The sequence below is a fragment of the Oncorhynchus clarkii genome, chromosome 16 (genome assembly GCF_045791955.1).
Source record: "Oncorhynchus clarkii lewisi isolate Uvic-CL-2024 chromosome 16, UVic_Ocla_1.0, whole genome shotgun sequence".
Classification (NCBI taxonomy): Eukaryota; Metazoa; Chordata; class Actinopteri; order Salmoniformes; family Salmonidae; genus Oncorhynchus; species Oncorhynchus clarkii.
Window position 1 is genome coordinate 40,489,260 of NC_092162.1, and position 23,548 is coordinate 40,512,807.

Consider the following 23,548-nt stretch of genomic DNA (forward strand, 5'->3'; position numbering starts at 1 on the left):
ATTGACATCCAGCGTTAAAACAAGAATCTATTTTAGCCAGGTGACTGCATTTACACAATATTACAAAAAAATGGACAATTACCCAAATGATGTGGAGTTGATTTAACATGAAAATAAATAATACAAATACATATTAATTGGACAATAATGTAGCCACATCTCTTTTTCACAATATTATTGCTGGCATCTATTACCTTCAAAGAATGGTGAGCTAAACTAAAAACATATTCTGACAAGCTTTCTTGGCAGTTACAGAGACATAATCTGAACGACACCATCAACAAATAATTTTATACTTCAAAATTGTAATGTATTTATTCAATAGCGAAAAATCACAAACATTAACATTCATTTTTTTTAAGAGCTCAAGATAACGGAATCAGTACATTGTCTGAACTGATAAAGAAAAGAGAAGGACATATTGGTAAGTACTTGCATGGTCAGGGTGTTCAGCGCTCTAGTCTATAATAAATATAGTAAGATCTTTTGGTGAGGGTCAGCGTAAGATTGAACAAGGCATATTCAATTTCAACAAAGACTGAGAATGTTTGATATTGTCATCTTGTCCGGATATTTCATAATCCTAAAATGATTTAAGTAACTATTTTGGTTAGCGGAGTGTGTTCTTTCCAATTACCTCCCGTCATAAAACAGTGATATTCTGAATAGTCTATATCCTTTGGGTTGTAGTTATCCTGAGGAGAGGTTTTTCTTTCCAGTTAACCTTGCAACATAGCTGGTGAGAAAGCATACATTTAAGTCCTAAGGGGACCATCTTATCACAGTCCTTATCCATATTCTTCTAAAGGTGGTCAGTGCCACTTGTACCATTTTCACAATACTGAGCCAAACCAAGCTGGGTCGAACCAAGTTGTATCCGGCTGGCTTGGTTACGCATCCACCATAGAAGCTGAAACCATTCTGGAAAGGACAATGTGAAAAGGAAATAGTCGAGCCAGTCCAATGTGATTCGGGTTGACACGATAGTGTGAAAAGGGTATTTCTTAGCACAGTCCATATCCCATGTTCTATTAAGGTGCGTCAGTCAGCACCGCAGTAAGATCTGCAAAGCACCTGTCTCTCTGCCTCCCCCTGTCATCCCTGGCTACCACAGGAAGAGAGGCTGTCGTAGAGCGAGTCACTGAGTGACTCGGGGGTCTCTAGGACCTGGGGTCGGCTGGGGGAGAGGGCTTCCTCAGGCCTCTCCCTCACCAGCTCTAGGCCTGTCTCCCGGCCAAGGCCCATCTCTGGGGCACTGGGCGTACTGCGGATCTTCCCACGTCGGCTCAACCCTGTCTGGGCCGGCACCGGCAGACTGCTGGGGTCCATGCTACGAGAGACAGAGGGACCACAGGCCTTCTATAAGGAGGAGGCGGAAGAGGAGTGGAGAGAGGAGAGAGAGAGGAGGGGGGAGAGAAGAAGGGAGGGAAGAGAGAGACAGTCCTTTGTAAAAAGTTCACAAATGTCACAAATCCACAATTCATTTTTAATAATGCTATTGTAAATTATTCATGAGCACATCATTGTAAAGAATTCACATATTTCAAATTGAAAATAGTTAGTCTGACATTATTGTCATGTTTTCAACCCACCCCTCTGAATGGGGATCCATAGGGGGCAGTCTCCACCTCTTCCTCCATGGCCAGGTACACCTCAGTGGGCCCTGCAGCGGTCTTCAGGTTGGGGAATGTCCAGGTCTTTGAGTGGGGGGACAGCATGTGAGCTCCATAGGCTTGTTTGTCTGCAAAGGTTACAAAATACATTTGAGTCTTAAATGAAACAGGGCATACATAAAGCACATTGTTATTGTATAAAACCCATTAACATTTTTCCTATACCAAATCATCAGATTGCTATACCCTTATGATGATATGTTTGTTTTTGAGTATTGAATATTTAATATAGTGTATTGTGATATATTTCATATTACATACAGTGATAATGTATTTGATATTATGAATTGTGATGTATATTTCTCACTACTGTACCTTCATGAATGACCCCAGCTGTCTGTCTGTTCATGCCTTTCCCCTCCAGTACAGACCCGTACAGTACCGGGGTGGTCATCTCTCTGTGAGGTTGATAGCACTGCTCCAGGGATGAGGGTTCTCTGTCCAGGGTCCTAGCCCTCCTTCCTACCCTCCCTGGGGAACCAGAGGAGCCATGCTCAGCTCCAGCCCCCCTCATCTTAGACAGGCTTCTTCCTGCTGCCCCACTACTGTAGTCAGGCAGAGGGAACGTTCCAATGCCACTGTCTAGTGTGTAAGTGGAGGCTCCAGAAGCTAGTAGGAGAGGGGAGAAGGTAGAGAGAGAGAGGAGAGGAATTGTACTTGTTACATTTTGATAAATGTCCATGTTGTCATTTTCGGTTAATAGCTCCTACAGTTGAAGTCGGTAGTTTACATACACCTTAGCCAAATACATTTAAACTCAATTTTCCACAATTCCTGACATTTAATTCTAGTAAAAAAATCCCTGTCTTAGGATCACCACTTTATTTTAAGAATGTTAAATGTCAGAATAATAGTAGAGAGAATGATTTATTTCAGCTTTTATTTCTTTCATCACATTCCCAGTGGGTCAGAAGTTTACATACACTCAATTAGTATTTGGTAGCAAGCTTTCCACAATAAGTTAGGTGAATTTTGGCCCATTCCTCCTGACAAAGCTGATGTAACAGTCAGGTTTGTAGGCCTCCTTGCTCGCACACACTTTTTCAGTTCTGCCCACACATTTTCTATGGGATTGAGGTCAGGGTTTTGTGATGGCCACTCCAATACCTTGACTTTGTTGTCCTTAAGCCATTTTGACACAACTTTGGAAGTATGCTTGAGGTCATTGTCCATTTGGAAGACCCATTTGCGACTAAGCTTTATCTTCCTGCCTGATGTCTTGAGATGTTGCTTCAATATAACAACAATTTTCCTACCTCATGATGCCATCTAGTTTGTGAAGTGCACCAGTCCCTCCTGCAGCAAAGCACCCCCACAACATGACGCTGCCACCCCCGTGCTTCACGGTTGGGGTGGTGTTTTTCGGCTTGCAAGCCTCCCCCTTTATCCTCCAAACATAATGATGGACATTATGGCCAAACAGAGTTTTTGTTTCATCAGACCAGAGGACATTTCTCCAAAAAGTACGATCTTTGTCCCCATGTGCAGTTGCAAACCGTAGTCTGGCTTTTAATGGCGGTTTTGGAGCAGTGGCTTCTTCCTTGCTGAGCGGCCTTTCAGGTTATGTCGATATAGGACTTGTTTTACTGTGGATATATATACTTTTGAACCTGTTTCCTCCAGCATCTTCACAAGGTCCTTTGCTGATGTTCTGGGATTGATTTGCACTTTTCGCACTAAAGTATGTTCATCTCTAGGAGACAGAACGTGTCTCCTTCCTGAGCGGTATGACGGCTGCGTGGTCCCATGGTGTTTATACTTGCGTACTATTGTTTGTACAGATGAACGTGGTACCTTCAGGAGTTTGGAAATTGGAGGTCTACAATTTCTTTTCTAAGCTCTTGGCTGATTTCTTTTGATTTTCCTATGATGTCAAGCAAATAGGCATTGAGTTTGAAGGTAGGCCTTGAAATACATCCACAGGTACACCTCCAATTTACTCAAATTATGTCAATTAGCCTATCAGAAGCTTCTAAAGCCATGTCATCATTTTCTGGAATTTTCCAAGCTGTTTAAAGGCACAGTCAACTTAGTGTATGTAAACTTCTGAACCACTAGAATTGTGATGCAGTGAATTATAAGTGAAATAATCTCTGTCTGTAAATGTCTGTAAACAATTGTTGGAAAAATGACTTATGTCATGCACAAAGTAAATGTCCTAACCGATTTGCCCAAACTTGTTAACAAGAAATTTGTGGAGTGGTTTGAAAAACTTTTTTAAAATTTTTTACATTTGACATTTTTCTCCCCAATTTTGTGGTATCCAATTGTTTAGTAGCTACTATCTTGTCTCATCGCTACAACTCCCGTACTGGCTCGGGAGAGACGAAGGTTGAAAGTCATGCGTCCTCCGATACACAACCCAACCAAGCCGCACCGCTTCTTAACACAGCGCCATCCAACCCGGAAGACAGCCGCACCTGGCAACCTTGGTTAGCGCACACTGCGCCCGGTCTGCCACAGGAGTCGCTGGTGCGCGATGAGACAAGGATTTCCCTACCGGCCAAACCCTCCCTAACCCGGACGACGCTAGGCCAATTGTGCGTCGCCCCACGGACCTCCCTGTCGCGGCCGGTTACGACAGAGCCTGGGCGCGAACCCAGGGTCTCTAGTGGCACAGCTGGCGCTGCAGTACAGCGCCCTTAACCACTGCGCCACCCGAAGGAGGCCCGAAAAATGAGTTTTAATGACTCCAACCAAAGTGTATGTAAACTTCCGACTTCAACTGTATGTACCAAAGGCAATTATGAAATGTAAAATATTCTCTGTTTTGATTATGTAAAGTGTAAGGATAAACTAAATACAAGCAAGACTGGATCCCTCCATCAACAAGGATTGTGAGCAGACCATTTTCCTACCTGCAAAGGGTGGGTAGTGAACTAGGTCCGCTAAATTCTCATCTGAGGGGACGTTGCTTATCAGATGTTCTGAACCCTGAGTAAAGAAAAAACAGAAACAGAGTTAATTAAGTGAAATAACAGCCAAAAAACATACATAGTACACACAACAATAATCACATAATAACATAAGTCACACATAATAAAGTAAAAAGTACAACCTTGAGCAACAATGAATGGGGTTCACAGGATCAAGATCAGTTTTTTGAACATTAGCGTGACCTATGCAAGAATGAGTTGTTAATAGTTTCCTTGTTGTTTGAGACATCAATACCAAATTCAGTGTGGTTCATCTTAGGGACGACCATGATAGAGATGCCAAGTTTCAAGTTGATAGGCAACTGTGGAGTGGATTAACAGTGGTTTAAATGGACATGTAAAGTCAAATCTTTGATTGGTCAAGCTTTTCTCAAACTAAGTTCAAGTGGAACTGACAGCATTTTAGCAACATTAAATCTGATTAAAATCTGTTCATATACACCCCCAGGAAGAATGACAACTTTAAAAAAAAATGTTCTGTAATTTTCACATTTTCATAAATTCATAGAATGTTTGGGAACGAGGTAGAGTAAGGTATTTGTGAAAATTCTGTAGCAATATAGAGTGGGAAAGTGGCCGTGTCGCTTGGACATTTAATAGACACTGCAGTAAATAAAACCTAATAAAAACACTTGTTGTCCAGGACAGGAGTCTATGCAGACCGGTGCGTTATAGCCAATCAGAGCTACAGTAAGCCTTTATGCAAATAAGCCATTTTCAACAGCGCAGCTTTAGATCATTAGAACACATTCTTCAAAAGCCAAAAAATACACCTGAATGGATTTCTGAAAATATGTACAGTAAATACCAAGGGAGTCCTCTTACATTTGGGAATTTTACAGTCCTATTGATCAAACAACCATGAAAAGATATGCTCTCTCCCTCAGTTATGCACATCAACAACAATATCCACAACTAATGCTAGCCAGAGTGAGATTATCTTAAAATAAACGAGGAAATATTGGCACTCTCCAGTAGGCGCAGTCATCCATAGGAATGAATGGAATTCAACAGTATTTAAATTACACTGAACAAAAATGTAAACACAACATGTAAGGTGCTGGTCCCATGTTTCATTAGCTGAAATAAAAGAGGAGAATGTATGTCTTTCAGCCACCCATGGCTGAACCCCTGCCCAGTCATGTGAAATCCATAGATTAGGGCCTAATAATTTTATTTAAATTGACTGATTTCCTTATATGAACTGTAACTCAGCAAAATCTTTGAAATTGTTGCATGTTGCGTTTCTATTTTTGTTCAGTATAAATGTTTCAAGGACAAAATTACACGTATTTAAGTATTTTTGTTGTTGTAGTGGGGACAGTAACATTAGTCATCTCAATGAATTATTACTTTAATAAGGATTTTTTTTAAATATATAAAAACATATGTTTGTATGTTTAGCTCACATAATAATTTAAAAGTATGCATTAAGGTGTCTGTAATAGAATACAGGTGGCAAAAACAAATGTAGACATTAATAAATGCATTTCTATATCTTCCAAACTACTTTTGAAGGAAAGAAGGAGGCACAGTGGCTTTAACACAACACCCCCTACTGGTCATCTAGTGTATGGTTCACTCATTAATCCAGTGTTGAATTGCTAAATTGTAATTATTTTGCCACTATGGCCTATTTATTGCCTTACCTCCCTAATCTTCTACATTTGCACACACTGTATATTGACTTTTCTATTGTGTTATTGACTGTACGTTTGTTTATTCCATGTGTAACTCTGTTGTTTGTGTCGCACTGCTTTGCTTTATCTTAGCCAGATCACAGTTGTAAATGAGAACTTGTTCTCAACTAGCCTACCTGGTTAAATAAAGGTGAAATAAAATGTAAAAAATAATAAAAAATACTAACCAATAATTTACATGAACCCTAGATTGCAGATGCTATTTATTGGCCATTGAGAGTCTTTGAAGCCACCGATCGGCCATATTGGCACTCCCTAGTAGGATCAGTCCTCCACGGGAATGAATGGAATTACACAATTTCATTTTGTTGTTGTGGGGACAGTAACATTCATACTCTCTAAAAAAATGCTTTCAGGAAAATGTTTTTAAATATTATTAATTTTTTATGTTTAGCTCACATAATATAATTTAAAAGTATGCATTACGGTGTCTAATAGACTGAATGTGTCAAAAATGGATGTCGACATTAATAAATGCATTTCTATAGCTTCCAAAATATTTTTTGCATTTCAGGAGTGCCAAGATTTCAATACAGCACCCCCTGTCAGTCATCCAGGGTTTATACACATCATTGGTCCCAAACCACATTTTGACAACTGAATGGGAACTTGCCTGCCTGCCTGCCCATTTGATCGCTGCCATTACATTTGATTGACAACTAAGGGTGCGTTTGTAAATTGCCTCCAGTGTGTCAGAGTGCGCTCTGTGTTGTTCGTAAACTCAGAGCGTTGTCAGATTGTCTGTTCGTAATTTCAGAGAGTTTTGCTGGACACTGGACGCTCTGGCCAAGGAGTAGGGTTGATCCGAGCTTTCCTCACAACGGCAGTCAAGCACCCAAGCTAACTGGCTAAAGCTGGCTAGCTTGCTAGTTACTTCCAGAAACAAATTAGAGAACACTTCACTGACCATTTCACTCACCCTAGCAGAGTTGGTTAAGCTGTTCATGTTATCTGGAGGATTAGTGACTAACTGTGCTGCTGGCAACAATTAAATCACTTTTTTTGCTGATGTTTACTGACACCTATGGAAGCCAATTCCCACCACCATTTCTTAATGCCAATACTATCTAAAAATGCCAAGTCAAAATTTCGACATACTATCTCTAAATTCCGACATGCTAGGTCAGAATTTCAAGATACTAAGTCCAAATTTTGAGATACTAACTTGAATTTTGAAAATAGTAGAACATAGGATATGTTTCTTCATTTGTAGCATTATGTGGCAATTTCCATCTATCCACGTTGCAGAGATCAGTACAGCAGGGCCACCGGCTGTGGCGAGCTGGAATTTTCCCCAACACTTTTGATTCAGTTTAATAAAAAAATATTGACACAAAAGCGTTGAAAAGAGGGAAAAGTACTATTGTTTAGAATGATTTGCCTCATGATTTGTCAACTTGTGCACAATTCATCTGTGCTTCAGTCTGATCAACTGTAGCTTACTGATAACAACCACAGTTGCAGGTAGCCTAGAGACGCCTATGCACGCTGATCCCCTCTGACCAAGGGAAAAGAAGAGGTAACGTCATTTACTTCTAGCCTAAGCTATGTAATGCATTTATAGCCTAAGCTATGTAATGTATTTATAGCCATTTGTGTTAAGAGAAAATGTGATCAAATTTGGTTTGCATTCAAACTTCAGGTGGCTAGGCTACCTAGACCTTATCAATTCAAAATTATTGACTGGAATTAATCAACACAATAGTGATGACATTTTTATTTATTTTATTTAACCTTTATTTAACTAGGCAAGTCAGTTAAGAACAAATTCTCATTTACAATGACGGCCTACCCAGATGACGCTGGGCCAACTGTGCGCCGCCCTATGGGACTCCCAATCACGGCCGGTTGTGATACAGCCTGGAATCGAACCAGGATCTGTAGTGACGCCTCTAACACTGAGATGCAGTGCCTTAGACCACTGTGCGAGTAACTTTTTAATTACAGATGCAAAGGCCTACACGATGCAACCCTGCAGAAAGCAAACTCAGCCCTCTTAGTTCTATTATCCAATCACAGCTGTTGTCGATAACTATTATTATTTTTTAATCTTGTCCCAGATAAAACCGTTTTACAGCTGATTTATTACTTTGTTATTCCCTCCAACTTGGGTCCGAAGTTTTACCTGGTTAGGTTAGCCCAGTGGTCCTCAAACCTCTCCTCAGGGAACCCCAGAGGTTTCACAATTTTTTGTTGTTGCCCAGAACTTGTTCACCTGATTCAGAGTGCGCTCTTCACAGACAAATCCCAATTTCAACTGTACCGGGCAGATGTGGCGTTTTGTGGGCGAGCGGTGTGCTGATGTCAACGTTGTGAACAGAGTGCCCCATGGTGGCGGTGGCGTTATATGGGCAGGCATAAGCTACGGACCACAAACACAATTCCATTTTATCGATGGCAATTTGAATGCCCTGAGATACCGTGACGAGATCCTAAGGCCCATTCAGCACGATAATAATGGCGCAAGGATCTGTACACAATTCCTGGAAGCTGAAAATGTCACAGACATGTCACCACCCATTGAGCTAGAGCTGAGCGATATATCAAATTAATTCAAATGTATGTTTTTTTGGCGCAATATTCCAAATGCCTGTATCGCAAGAATGTAGGTTTTGTGTCCGCTTATTCTCATGTTGTATTTTTGGTCTTGTCTCCTTCGCTCCTCTGTGTGCACCTTCCTATTTACACCAGAGATATCGATATAATGACGAGATTAGATTCACCCTAACAGAGTCTCCACCCTAACAATGGGAGTCATTGTCCCAAATGCGGGAAGGCTGCGACAAGCTGTCTCACCCGGATCTTTTTCACCTGTCTTGTGCTTGTCTCCACCCCCCACCAGGTGTCTCCAATTTTCCCCATTATCCTCTGTGTATTTATACCTGCGTGTTCTGTTTGTCTGTTGCCAGTTCATCTTGTCTTGCCAAGTTTTACCAGCGCTTTTTGCAGTTTTCCAGTCTTTGTAGTTTCTGTTTTCTAGTCCTCCCCGTTCTGATTATTCTGCCTGCCCTGAGCCTGAGCCTGCCGTCCTGTACCTGTCGGACTCTGATCTGGTTGCAAACCTCTTTTTGTCCTTGACCTGCCCTTTGCCTGCTCCCCGTGTTATAATAAATTATCTGAGAACTGAATCATCTACCTCCTGTGTCTGTATCTGGATCATATCCTTAGTCGTGAGAGTACGAACTGGCCATGACTTACCCAGCAGAATCCTACCAGCCCCGCAACGCTGTCTGCCTACAAGGAGCCACCATTGGAAGACACGAGGAGCTACTTCAGAACCTTATGGAAGGACTCAATACCTTGGCGGAATGCCATGACCAGGGTTTCAACTCAGTGCTGGAGCAATTCCGCGGGTTATCTACTAAGCAGCAAGCCACTACAGTAACCCCCCGCTACCAGTGGTGCTACTCCCCAATCTAGCCCGGCTTCCAGAGAACCCTGCTTACCTCTTCCGCAGCGCTACGTTGGAGATCCAGGATCCTGCCTGGCGTTTCTCTACCAGTGTTCTCTCATCTTTGAGCTGGAGCCCTCTTCGTTTCCCTCAGATCGCTCGAGAATAGCATACTTGATGACGCTGATGTCTGGGAGGGCTCTCGCTTGGGCTACGGCAGTGTGGGAGCAACAATCCACCATTTGCCTCAGTCTGGAGGAGTTTGTGGCAGAGGTTAGAAAGGTGTTCGATTCTCTGTTGTCCGGGAGAGAGGCTGCTCGTAAGCATCTGCGCCAAGACTCCCATAGTGTGGCAGACTATGCAGTAGGTTTTCGCACTTTGGCCGTTGAGAATGCCAGGAACCCGTAAGCTCTTTTCGACACGTTTCTGAATGGATTATCAGAGGTAGTCAAAGGGGTAGCTCGCAAAGGGGTAGCTCGCAGCCCGGGAGCCTCCCATGGACCCTTGACTCTCTCATAGCCTTGACTGCAATAGTCTGCTCCCTGTCACACTCGCTCGTCCAAGGTGCCAACCTCACCTCCGAGGAATCCCGGAAGTACCTGGGAGAATCCGATGTCACCCGAGTTCCCACGGGAATCACAGAGGGCTATCGACTCGCTTCCTCCGGAGCCCATGCAACTTGGCAGGGCCAGATTTTCTCCTGCTGAACACTTACGCAGACTGAGCACCGAGAGCTGTCTGTATTGTGGAACTGCAGGACATTACATATCTACCTGTCCATTAAAAGACCAGGGTCATCAAGCAGGTATGAGTACGCTGGTTAGCCGTAGAGGAAGTTTCCCTTCTTCCATTACTCGCACCCCTCTCCATGCTATTCTGTTGTGGGGTGACCAGTCCAAATCTCTCCGGGTGCTCATTGACTCTGGGGCCGACGAGAGCTTTTTGTTAAATCAGAAAAATGTGAATTCCATCTCCTTCCTAGGGTACGTCATTGCTGCTGGAAATATTCAGCTGGACTCTGACAAGGTGAGAGCGGTGATGGATTGGCCTCAACTCACATCCAGAGTACAACTGCAACATTTCCTGTGGTTTGTTCATTTCTACCGCCGCTTCATCCGGGGTTACAGCACCCTGGCTTCCACCCTCTCAGCACTCACCTCTCCCAAAGTTCCATTCACGTGGTCTCCAGCAGCTGACTGGGCGTTCTCGGACCTCAAGCATTGGTTTATCACAGCTCCCATTTTAACCCATCCGGACCCGTCCCATCAGCTTGCCTCAGACTTCAGAGTGTTCTGTCCCAGCGTTTTGCCAATGACCAAAAGTTGCATCCCTGCGTTTTCCTTTCCCACCGTCTTAACCCTGAAGAGAGGAACTACGATGTGGGAAATCGAGAACTACTCGCGGCCAAGATGGTGTTGGAGGAGTGGAGGCACTGGTTAGAGGGGGCGGAACATCCATTCGTAGTGTGGACTGATCACAAGAACCTGGAATATCTCCACACTGCCTTAACTCTAGGCAAGCTTGATGTGCCCTGCTTTTCACTCTGTTCAATTCACGATTTCCTACCACCCGGGGTCCAAGAATGTCTCATGCTTCTATAGACCAGCTGCTACACCGTCGGACCCCGAGACCATCCTCCCTACCTCTTGTATCATATATCCCTGGACTTCGTCACTGGTCTCCCTCCATCAGATGGCAACACCACAATCCTTACAGTGGTGGATAGGTTTTCCAAAGTTTCCCATTTCATTCCCCTTCCCAAGTTACCCTCAGCCAAGGAGACGGCCCAGCTCATGGTGCAGCACATCTTCCGGATCCATGGACTTCCGGTGGACATTGTCTGCGATCGTGGTCCTCAGTTTCTGGAAGGCGATCTGCACCCTCATTGGGTCGTCGGCCAGCCTGCCCTCTGGTTTTCACCCCCTGTCTAACGGCCAGTCGGAGCGAGGACCTGGAGACGGCTCTTCGTTGCCTCGTCTCTGCCCACCCCACCCCCTGGAATCAGCAACTAGTGTGGGTGGAATACGCCCGCAACACCTTTCCCTGCTCGGCCACTGGTCTCTCGCCTTTCGAGTGTTCCCTGGGATATCAGCCCCCACTCTTCCCTGAGGAAGAGGTCAGCATACCCTCAGCCCAGATGTTCGTCCGCCGCTGTCGCCGTACCTAGAAGAGAGCCCGGCCCACTCTTCTCAAGATCACCTCCAAGTATCGGTAACAGGCGGACTGCCACCGGACCCCTGCTACCCACTACCGTCTTGGGCTGCCCACTTGGGATCTACCCCTCCGGGTGGAGTCCCGTAAACTTTCCCCCCCGTTTTATTGGCCCTTTCCCCATCTCAAATATTCTTAGCCCCTCTGCTGTTTATCTTCTGTTGCCCCACACTCTCTGTATACATCCTACGTTTCATGTGTCTAGGATTAAACCTCTATCTCCTGTTTCTTGCCGTTCTGTCCCTGATTGACGCTGCCCTGTATTACTGACCCTCCAGCCTCTCACGCCAACAAAGATGATAGACCACATCTTCCTCTCTAACAATGCAGTTTCAACTCGCTATTTGTATTTAAGATTTGGTCCAACAGAATCGGTCATATGGACACAAACACATTGAGACATAATTTTACTGTAATAGAGGATACGTTCACTCTTCTAACAATACTCTTTTTATGTCTCAACTACTCAAATTGCACACCGAGCAGACACTACTGAGAGTGTCAATGAACATTGATTCTGGAAAATGAATGCTCAGTTTGTCACACACAGCATTGGGGTACCACCTAATTCATTGTTAGACTAGCTGTCTAGTCTGTGTTTGATAAATGTGCAACAAGCTTAAAACACAATTATATAAGGAACTGGCAATTCATTCTGAGAAATAAGGCAGCCCACTTGATTTCAACATATGAACAAACATCTGGACAGGCTAATATGCTTTTCAAACAGTTGGAGACAGACAGAACTGTATGTTCAAAACAATTAAATGGTTCAACCTTGTTATCTAGCAAATACTGTAGATCCAAATCGGCTAAACTGTAAATATAAAGATTAGCCAGCTAATCACTAGTAAAAAAGTTTCTCCCATTCTTCTCTACAGATCCTCTCAAGCTCTGTCAAGTTGGATGGGGAACGTCACTGCATAGCTATTTTCATGTCTCTCCAGAGATGTTCGATTGGGTTCAAGTCCGGGCTCTGTCTGGGCTACTCAAGGACATTCAGAGACTTGTCCCGAAGCCACTCCTGCGTTTTCTTGGCTGTGTGCTTAGGGTTGTTGTCCTGTTGAAGGTGAACCTTCGCCCCAGTCTGAGGTCGTGAGCGCTTTGGAGTAGGTTTTCATCAAGGATACTGAATGGCGTCGGCTGCTGTGTTAGGAGCTCTTAACCAATTGTGCTATTGCGTGGGTTTTTTCACGTTATTTCCAACTTATTCTGTACATAATGTTTCTTCCACCGTCTCTTATGACCGAAAAAGCTTCTGGATATCAGGACAGTGTTTACTCACCGCGTACTGGACGATGATTTTTTCTTTAATGAGTCGGACATGAAGAATTGACTTCAGACACCCGTCAAGGGCAACATCCCCGTCATTCGCAGGAGAAGGAGACGGAGATATCGGGGACGTAGGTCGGGGTGCCTTGTAAGGATCTGACGGCGAGTGAGTGATCTGCCTCTATCTACCCTCAGCCCTATTAGCCAACATACAATCATTGGATAACAAAATAGACGAGCTACGATCACAAATATCCTACCAACAGGACATAAAAAAACTAATATCTTAAGTTTCAGAGTCGTGGCTGAATGACGACATGGATAAAATACAGCTGGCGGGGTTTGCGCTGCATCGGCAAGATAGAACTGCTGTCTCCGGTAAGACAAGGGGTGGCGGTCTGTGTATATTTGTAAACAACAGCTGGTGTATGAAATCTAATATTAAGGAAGTCTCAAGGTTTTATTCAACTGAGGTAGAGTATCTAATGATAAACTGTAGACCACACTATTTGCCAAGAGAGTTTTTATCAATATTTTTCATAGCTGTCTATTTACCACCACAAACCGATGCTGGCACTAAGTCCACATTCAATGAGCTGTATAAGGCCATAAGCAAAAAGGAAAACGCTCATCCAGAGGCGGCACTCCTAGTGGCCAGGAATTTTAATGCAGGGAAACTTAAATCCATTTTACCTCATTTCTACCAGCATTTTAAATGTGCAACCAGAGGAAATTAAACTCTAGACCACCTTTACTCCACACATAGAGACGCATACAAAGCTCTCCCTCGCTGTCCGTATGGCCAATCTGACCATAATTATATCCTCCTGATTTCTGCTTACAAGCAAAAACTAAATCAGGAAGCACCAGTGACTCGGTCAATAAAGAAGTGGTCAGATGACACAGATGCTAAGCTACAGGACTGTTTTGCTTGCACAGACTGGAATATGTTCCCGGGATTCTTCCTATGACATTGAGGAGTACACCACATCAGTCACTGGATTCATCAATAAGTGCATCAATGACGTCGTCCCCACTCTCACCGTAAGTACATACCACAACCAGAAGCCATGGATTATAGGCAACATCCGAACTGAGCTAAAGGGTAGAGCTGCCACCATCAAGGAGCGGGACTATAACACGGACGCTTATAAGAAATCCAGCTATACCCTCAGATGAACTATCAAACAGGCAGAGTCAATACAGGACTAAGATTGAATCGCACTACACCGGCTCCGACGGTGTCATACTAGGGAAGCACAGGCTAGGGCTGGGAAGTACAGCTGCGAGCTGCCCAGTGAAACGAGCCTACCAGACAAGCTAAATAGCTTATATGCTCGCTTCGAGGCAAGCAACACTGAAGCATGCATGAGAGCATCACCTGTTCCGGACGACTGTGTAATCACGCTCTCCGCAGCCGATGTGAGTAAGATCTTTAAATAGTTCAACATTCACAAGGCCGCAGGGCCAGACGGATTACCAGGATGCGTACTCTGAGCATGCGCTGACCAACTGGCAAGTGTCTTCACTGACATTTTCAACCTGATCCTGACTGAGTCTGTAATACCAACATATTTCAAGCAGACCACCATAGTCCCTGTGCCCAAGAACACTAAGGTAACCTGCCTAAATGACTATCCCAGAAACCCTACACCCACTCCAATTTGCATACTGCCCCAACAGATCCACAGATGATGCAATCTCTATTGCATTCCACACGGCCCTTCCCACCTGGACAAAAGGAACACCTATGTGAGAATGCTATTCATTGACTATAGCTCAGCGTTCAACACCATAGTGCCCTCCAAGCTCATCACTAAGCTAAGGACCCTGGGACTAAACACCTCCCTCTGCAACTGGATCCTGGACTACTTGATGGGCCGCATCCAGGTGGTAAGGGTAGGTAACAACACATCTTCCATGTTGATCCTCAGCACGGGGACCCTTAGGGGTGTGTGCTGAGTCCCCTCCTGTAATCCCTGTTCACCCATGACTGCATGGCCAGGCACGACTCCAACACCATCATTAAATTTGCCGAACAACACAACAGCGGTAGCCTGATCACTGACAACAATGAGACAGCCTATATGGAGGAGGTCAGAGACCTGGCCGTGTGGTGCCAGGATAATAACCTCTCCCTCAACGTGATCAAGACCAAGGAGATGATTGTGGACTACAGGAAAAGGAGGACCGAGCACACGCCCCATTCTCATCGACGGGGCTGTAGTGGAGCAGGTTGAGAGCTTCAAGTTCCTTGGTGTCCACATCACCAGCAAACTATCATGACCCAAACACACCAAGACAGTTGTGAAAAGGGCACGACAAAGCCTATTCCCCCACAGGAGACTGAAAATATTTGGCATGGGTCCTCAGATCCTCAAAAGGTTTTACAGCTGCACCATCGAGAGTATCCTGACTGGTTGCATCACTGCCTGGTTTGATAGATCTTCCCCAGATCTGTGCCTCGACACAATCCTGTCTCTGAGCTCTACAGACAATTCCTCCTTTCTGCTCTTACATGCACTGTCAACTGTGGGCCTTATATAGACAGGTGTGTGCCTTTCCAAATCATGTCCAATCAATTGAATTTGCAAAAAAAATCTAAAAACCTGTTCTCGCCTTGTCATTATGGGGTATTGCATGTAGATTGATGAGGGGGAAAAATACTATTTAATCCATTTTAGAATAAGGCTGTAACGTAACACAATGAGGAAAAAGTCAAGGGGTCTGAATACTTTCCCGAATGCACTGTACATTGTGAATCGGCCATAAGTATGAAAGAAATGTAGATATGATTTTTAGGCCATATCGCCCAGCCCTACATTGAGCATGTTTGGGATGCTCTGGATCTAAGTATACGACAGCATGTTCCAGGTCCCGCCAATATCCAGCAACTTCGCACAGCCATTGAACAGGAGTGGGACAATATTCCACAGGCCGCAATCAACAGCATGATCAACTCTATGCGAAAGAGATGTGTTGCGCTGCATGAGCCAAATGGTGGTCCCACCAGATGCATATCTGTATTCCTAGTCATGTGAAATCCATAGATTAGGGCCTAATTGATATATTTCAATGGACTGATTTCCTGTATATCAACTGTAACTCGGTAAAATCTTTGAAATGGTTGCATGTTATGTTGCGTTTATATTTTTGATCATATTCAGCGGGTGTTCATATTCAGCGGGTGTTCATATTCAGCGGGTGTTCATATTCAGCGGGTGTTCATATTCAGCGGGTGTTCATATTCAGCGGGTGTTCATATTCAGCGGGTGATCATATTCAACGGGTGTTCATATTCAGCGGGTGACTAAATGAATCAGTTATTCATGCTTGAACTGCATTCACCCATCTGCCTTAATGTACATCATGGAATTTTGGTCAAATAGAAGCTATTTTTAAAACTATTGAATTATCAATGACTGAGCCATCTCTTATCACCAATCCCTTCGTTCTTCCTCAAACTATGTTAAGAGCTGTACCATGGGCCTACACATCGTGTTATTATGGTTCATGGGAATAGGAATAGGTTTTTCAAAGGTTTTTCCCAATTTCCAGAATGATGGACCTTAAAGGTCCTTGAAGCAAAGTTGTTCGGCATGAAGAAAGACGCCTACACACAAAGTGGGCTCCAGTTTCTGTGTATCAAATTATCTATATATATTTTTTTAAATGCTTGAGTTATTTGACCATGTCAAGGGAAAAATAAGAAAAAGAACTCAGACAATAACAATAACTTTGCTGTGAACCCCTAATGAATACTCATTGTAACTCAGCTGTAGCCTACCTTCTGCATGTCCTCTCTGTTGGCGGTGTGGCTGATGATGCTGTCAGTATGGTGGCTGCTGAACGGTCTGGAAGTCTTACAGTCAAAGGAGAGGCGTCTCTGAGCCACACTGATGCCACTGAAGTCCTTCCCATCCACCCTACAGTCACACCAGATAACGGAATCGGTTTATTAAAGGAAAGGCAACACAATACAACTGATATTTTCACCTAAGCACAAAATTCACTTTTCACAAAATCAGATCAATCTTAACTGGCTTATACATAGAATCCAACAGTGCTTGCTTCTATCATTTCCTCACCTGTTCAGTAACTGCTGCATGAAATTGTCTGAGCGCGCTCCCCTGTACATAACAGCCAGCTGGCCCTGTGATTGGTCCATCACCACCTCACAGGAGTGACCCCTCCCAGAGCGGTCTACCCCAACCCCCTCGACCCCGTTCATGTAGGCTCTCTCCTCCTCCAGAGCTCTCCTCAGACCCTCCGCCTTCTCCATCAGCATAGAGATATTCAGGCTCTCGACCCCCACCCCATCTCCTTTAGACTTAGACCCCGCCATCTTGGAAGGGATGTTCAGCCTCCACTCTCCACCCTTCTTTTCGTCTTTGACTTTAGGGGGTATGTCTGGTTTGCGGCTCAGAGCTGGGAGTTTGCTCTTCTTCAGGCCGAACCAGCTTGCGATGCCATTGGAGCCTTTCTGTTTCACCTCTGTGACCTGTTCAAAGTGTTTATTTATCAAATTGATGACAGCAAACACTCTGAAATACTTGATAATAACACCTTACGACTCAACACTACAACACAGTTAGAGAAAACAACCATCAATACCTGTCCTCTGTCTCGGTCCTGCTCTGCCAGTTTCAGCATGTTCTCCTCAATACCCTTCATCACCTTCTCTTCCATGGCTGACGTCGGGCCGGGGGTGGGGCCGGGGACAATGGGGACAAGGTGCCTCTCCTCCTCCTGCTGCGTGCCTGACGTTGGCCTTGGGGGAGGAAAGCTGTCTCCGTGCGCCGTGGTGTTTCTCTTCCTGTTTGCGTTGAGCTTGCTCCTGTCCTCGGACTTGGATGAGTAGCGTGGCGTCAGCGCCGGGGCATCCAGGGTGGGTTTCCCAGCTCCACCTCTACTGACAGCTGAGGGTGAGGGAGCCGGGGCCTGACAGGGTTTAGACGGGGACTTAGGCAGTACTTTGTTGGGGCTGTTGCTGCTCTGAGGGATGCTGGGTGCAGGTTGTTTACCCTGGTAAGACAGGTTCAGAGAAGCTGGGCATTTCACGTTGTGTGGAAGCACGGGAGAGTCCGTGTTTGGGGATGGGAGGCCCAGTTTACCTTTGGGGCTGTCTGTATTAGTCACACCCACTCTGGATGAGAGCGTCTCCAGCTCTGCCTTAGCGACTGAAGAGCCAGAGAGAAGAGACTTAGCTGCTGGATCATAGGACTGACAAGCACCAGGGAACATCAAAGCAACACTACCAAGAATACCTTTAGGCTTACCATCCAAAGAGTCTGTATATTTTGAGTGCCTCTGCTCCTCTAAATTATGATCCACAGGCCTCTCCGCTGTCTTACTCCTGTCATCGTTAAAAGTGACTATACTCTCATCACTATGAGGGTCTGGCTTGTCTACTGGCAGCAACACATTGACTTGTAAATCCTCAGAGCTCCTCAGCTTGCCAAGTGCAGCCAACCTGTCTTTGAATGTGTGACTAGACTCGGCTGGCTGCCTCCCTGGCCCTGCTACCCGAGAAGGCCTCTTGGGAATGGATGAGGGATCATGTCTCTTGGCTGGGAGAGCTGGAGGCTGGGACTGGGAGAGATCAGAGTTCTGCATGGTGGTTTCTCTAGTGTCCTGGTCCTGCGATCCTCTGTCTTTCATGCTGGCGTAGCGAGCAGGGCTCCCCTGAAACTGCGCTGCTCTGAGGGCAGAGGGGTTGGGCAGACTGTGGTGGCCGTGCCAGACTGGGCTCTCTGTGTTCGCATCCTGATCGGACGAGGATGAAGAAGATGAGGAAGATGAGGAGGAGGAGGAGTCCGAGGCAGGGGAGAAATGCTGCAGCTGGAGACTACGGACATTCTCTTTCTGTAGTAGTGGATTCACTAGCTTCCTGTCACTATCTGTGTTGGTATGAGAGGAAAATGATGTGTTTACGTTCTCTGGGACCTTGGATTCTTCCAGCTGAGCCGAGGTGGAGAGTTCCAAAACATTCTCATAGTACGGGACCTTCTGAGGAGAGGCCCTGGGTGTCTGTGATGTGCCAGGGGCCAGTGGCTTGGGGACCCCACAGCTTGCCTTGGGGACCGAGAGGCTGCTGTAGCAAAGTTCCTTGGCTGGAGGGGAGCAGGCATCCTCAGGCTGTGGCGGGGAGGTGGGGGCTGAGGCTGAGTGTGTGGTGGCTGGGTAGGACTCTGACCTGGCGGGTGGAGGAGGGTGCCTGGTCCTCTCTGTGGTGGTGGCTCTGCGTGAGGGGACGGGGGAGTGGTACACCTCATAGTTATTGGTACGGCAGGGGATCTTGGAGGTGCGGGTGAGCTGTGGGCTCAGGCGGACAGGACTGGCCGCTGCCTGGGTCCTCTCTGCCATCGTGGGGATCTTTATAAACTTTAGGATCCTGGACGGGGAGTTGATCGCAGCAGCTTTGACGTCGATGAGGCAGGAGGAGGGGATGGGGCTGAAGGCCACATTGGCTCTCCCTGAGAGAGCTCCCTCCTCTGCTGGGCCACTGTCTTTCTCTGGAATAACTACATCACTCAAAACATTATCACTGTCATTGGAGGAGAGGAGAAACCCATTGGTTTCCAGCTCACAGTATGCAATCTGAGGGTTGTCCTTCACTCCAGGGACAGGCAGCTGGGAGGTAAACAAACTACTGCTGTCTTCAGATTTTCCTTTAAGACAGTCCTCTTCATCTGTGCCCTGGACCTGCCCTGTCTTTATCGCTGCCTCTGGGCACCGATTGGCTGGACTAGTCTGATCTACGCTTGTGACTGACAAGTAAGAGTTGGGACCCGCTGGTTGCTGGTGGTCATTCATTGTCTGGTGTTTCTCCACTGATGTGCTCTTGGTGTGGAACTCACTAAGAGCAGCTGCGGTGGGTGTGCCTTTGATGTGGTTCGGCGTTGAATTAGGCTTCGGAGTGCAAATATGGTTACATTTGACCGGACTGTCTGTGCTCCTCTTGCAGTGAGTAGGACATAACCGCCCTTCACCATCGACGCGCTGTTGGTGTTGCGTGCTGTCAGAGTCTGAGCAGGAGCAGCGGCAGCGTGCCTGGTGCTTCTGACACAGGTCTCCAGCAGCCAGCACAGCCTCCGTGGACATCAGAACCTGGCTGTAGTCACAGAAGGAAACGCTGCCTGCCGAGGGGTGGAACTTGAGGGGGTCGGTCTCCTCCATCTTGCGGAGGACCTCCAGGATGTGTGCTTTCTTCTTGAAGAATGGGGACAGGGCCTCCATGGATGCGGCTGGGCCTCGGGGGGGAGTTGCTGGGGCCTGTGGCAGTGTGCGGTGGAACCCATTTCCCTGTTGAGAGAAATATTGTCAGGTTGTTATTATAGGAGTGAACGTGTTCTCAATAACTAAATTGGTTAAAACAAAGGTTATAAACAAGATTCAAATCATTTCTTTCAATAGCACTTCAACCAGACTGCAGCCTTATACTGTGTATGAAATATCGACAGAACAAACCACTGTTGGCATAAGTGAAGGAAATCAGTTTAACAGAGAAAGTCCAGGTCTCTTGAATACAACAGTGAAATAGAAAGGATATCCATTTCATATGAGAAACCATAGACCCAACAGTATAAGTCATGACTGCTGCCGTAACCCAGACAGTGTTTATCCCCCTAGGAGTCTACAGCCATGTCTCAGGATTAAGTGTCGACCGTGCTTTGTCCTCACCTTGGCTTGTGCTTGACTCTGTGACTGTGACTCCACCTGTTTGTCAGAGACATTGTGCAGCAGCTGTGTATTGTACACTGGGAGGGGTCCTGGCTGCACCTGTAACAGTAAATTCAATGCAATTAGGATATCATGTACACCACTTTAAGCAAAAAAATTGTTATAGAACTCTATACAATAGGCTACATCACTACACAGCAGATTATGACAGATTATGACGTTGCTCTGAGACATGGCTGTATACTCCTATGGCGCACACAAGTGTTCTTCAGGCTGTCCAGATTAGAAAACCTATTTTTGGTTCAAGGTAGAACCCTTTCGGGTTCCATGTAAACCCTCTGTAGAAAGGGTTCACAAGGGTACCTGGAACCAGAAAGGGTTCTTTAAAGGGTTCTCCTATGGGGTTAGCCTGGAGAAACCTTTAAGGTTCTAGAGAGCACCTTTTTTTTCTCTAAGAGTGTTTAACATGGCTCTAGACTCAGTTGGTGTCACGGCCGTCGTTGGAAGTAGACCAAAGTGAGCGTACATTTCTCTTTTTATTTAAAATGTCTCCAACAAAACAAGAAACGAAAAACAACCTTGAAGCTTACAGGGCTCTAGTGCCACTAACAAAGATAACTACCCACACTGAAAGGAGGGAAAAAGGGGCTACCTAAGTATGATTCCCAATCAGAGACAACGATAGACAGCTGTCCCTGATTGAGAACCATACCCGGTCAAAACATAGAAATAAAGAAACCTAGAAAACAAAAAATAGAATGCCCACCGCACATCACACCCTGACCTAACCAAATAGAGAAATAAAACGGCTCTCTAAGGTCAGGGCGTGACAGTTGGTGTAATGTTGCCGTGTCTCAGGGCAGATTGTTACTTTATACCTGGTCGTGAGGGCTTGAATGGTTGGGTAGTTTCTGTTGGAAGAGCTCACAGAGCACTCTGTTCTGTCTCTCCAGGTCAAACACATGCATCTTCAGCTTGATGCACTCCTCTCGCAGATCCTGCGTATATGTATACACAAAAACATATCATTAAAACCACAACCCATGTCTTACCGGTTGTGATTCAAAATGGGCTTTCAAAGAAAATGATGGATTGTTGAGGATGACTTGTCAGTTTGCCTTTTGGTTGAGTAGAGCTTGGACCACATGGTTGGCCACCTCGTCCAGACATCTCTCGTATGCCTCTTTTTGACTCTCATTTGCTAACACAAGAGCTGAATTCTCTGCCTGTTAAAAGAAGCCAATAGATTATTCACAACTGTAAATGTTTAGTATGACAATAACTTTCATAAATTTGAAAATTGAAATGAAAGCAATGAATATGTGGTGAAACTATATTTAAAAAATGACATCATTTGAGATGCTTTATATTCAGTTCATTAAGATTGGGGTTGACTCACCTCCAGCTCTCTGAGTCGGTCCATGAGTTCTCCGCTGTTCTCTTCTTCCTCCAGGTAGTCCTCAACGTCCCCCTCGTCTGACTCCAGGTCTTCATCACACATCCTCGGTTCTGTATCATCAGACATCGTTCTCATCTGGAACACAAGGAGGTTCATAATGTTACAATCGTCTCACTTTTACACCCAAAACATCAATGTACTATGTAATCACCAACATAGAGTAAGTCATCTATACCCTTGCGTTGAGACATGGCCCTAGGACCATGCCTCAGGACAACCTGGCTTGATGACTCCTTGCTGTCCCCAGTCCACATGGCCATGCTGCTGCCCCAGTTTCAACCGTTCTGCCTGCGGCTATGGAACCCTGACCTGTTCACCGGACGTGCTACCTGTCCCAGACTGGCTGTTTTCAACTCTTTAGAGACAGCAGGAGCAGTAGAGATACTCTGAATGATCGGCTATGAAAAGCCAACTGACATTTACTCCTGAGGTGCTGACCAGTTGCACCCTCGACAACCACCGTGATTACTATTATTTGACCCTGCTGGTCATCTATGAACATTTGAACATCTTGGCCATGTTCTAATATAATCTCCACCCGGCACAGCCAGAAGAGGACTGGCCACCCCTCATAGCCTGGTTCCTCTCTAGGTTTCTTCCTAGGTTCTGGCCTTTCTAGGGAGTTTTTCCTATCCACCGTGCTTCTACACCTGCATTGCTTGCTGTTTGGGGTTTTAGGCTGGGTTTCTGTACAGCACTTTGTTATATCAGCTGATGTAAGAAGAGCTTTATAAATACATTTGATGATTTTGATTTGTAGAGATATCAAAGTATATCTGACCAAATTAGGAAAGACAAACATTGTAATTTTGAATTCCGTAAAGTGAGTGTGGAAGAGGTAAAAAAAAGAAGAAGATCGTTGTCTATCAACAATGACAAGCCACCGGGGTGTGACAACATGGATGGAAAATTACTGAGGATAATAGCTGATGATATTTCCACTCCTATTTGCCATATTTTCAATTTAAGCCTACTAGAAAGTGTGTGCCCCCAGGCCTGGAGGGAAGCAAAAGTCATTCCACTATCCCCTTTACTGGCTCAAATAGCCGACCAATCAGCCTGTTACCAACCCTTAGTAAACTTTTTTTAAATGGAGTTTGACCAGATACAATGCTATTTTACAGTAAACAAATTGACAACAGACTTTCAGCACACTTATAGGGAAGGACATTCAACAAACACAGCACTTACACAAATGACTGTCACGCTCTGACCTTAGAGAG

At 45.3% G+C, this 23,548-nt stretch overlaps 1 protein-coding gene across 1 annotated transcript; it reads right to left on the minus strand.

The window, feature by feature from the left end:
* Positions 1 to 78: 78 nt before the first annotated feature.
* Positions 79 to 22,421, minus strand: LOC139368454 (nck-associated protein 5-like). The gene is made up of 11 exons (XM_071107362.1): positions 22,266 to 22,421; positions 21,985 to 22,092; positions 21,745 to 21,864; positions 20,867 to 20,965; positions 17,798 to 20,488; positions 17,272 to 17,684; positions 16,971 to 17,109; positions 4,532 to 4,607; positions 1,989 to 2,282; positions 1,593 to 1,741; positions 79 to 1,359 (listed from the first exon to the last, which is right to left on the minus strand). The coding sequence occupies exons 1-11, from the start codon at positions 22,419 to 22,421 to the stop codon at positions 1,096 to 1,098; spliced, it is 4,509 nt and encodes a 1,502-aa protein (XP_070963463.1). The 3' UTR covers positions 79 to 1,095.
* Between the last annotated feature and the right edge of the window lie 1,127 nt (positions 22,422 to 23,548).

Coding starts and splice junctions, on each gene's coding strand:
- LOC139368454 (XM_071107362.1), bottom strand. CDS start 22,421: ATGAACCTCCTTGTGTTCCAGATGAGAACGATGTCTGATGATACAGAA. Junction 20,489..20,866: donor AGAGTCAAGCACAAGCCAAG/GTGAGGACAAAG, acceptor TTCTCTCAACAG/GGAAATGGGTTCCACCGCAC. Junction 17,110..17,271: donor ATGCAGCAGTTACTGAACAG/GTGAGGAAATGA, acceptor GTGTGACTGTAG/GGTGGATGGGAAGGACTTCA.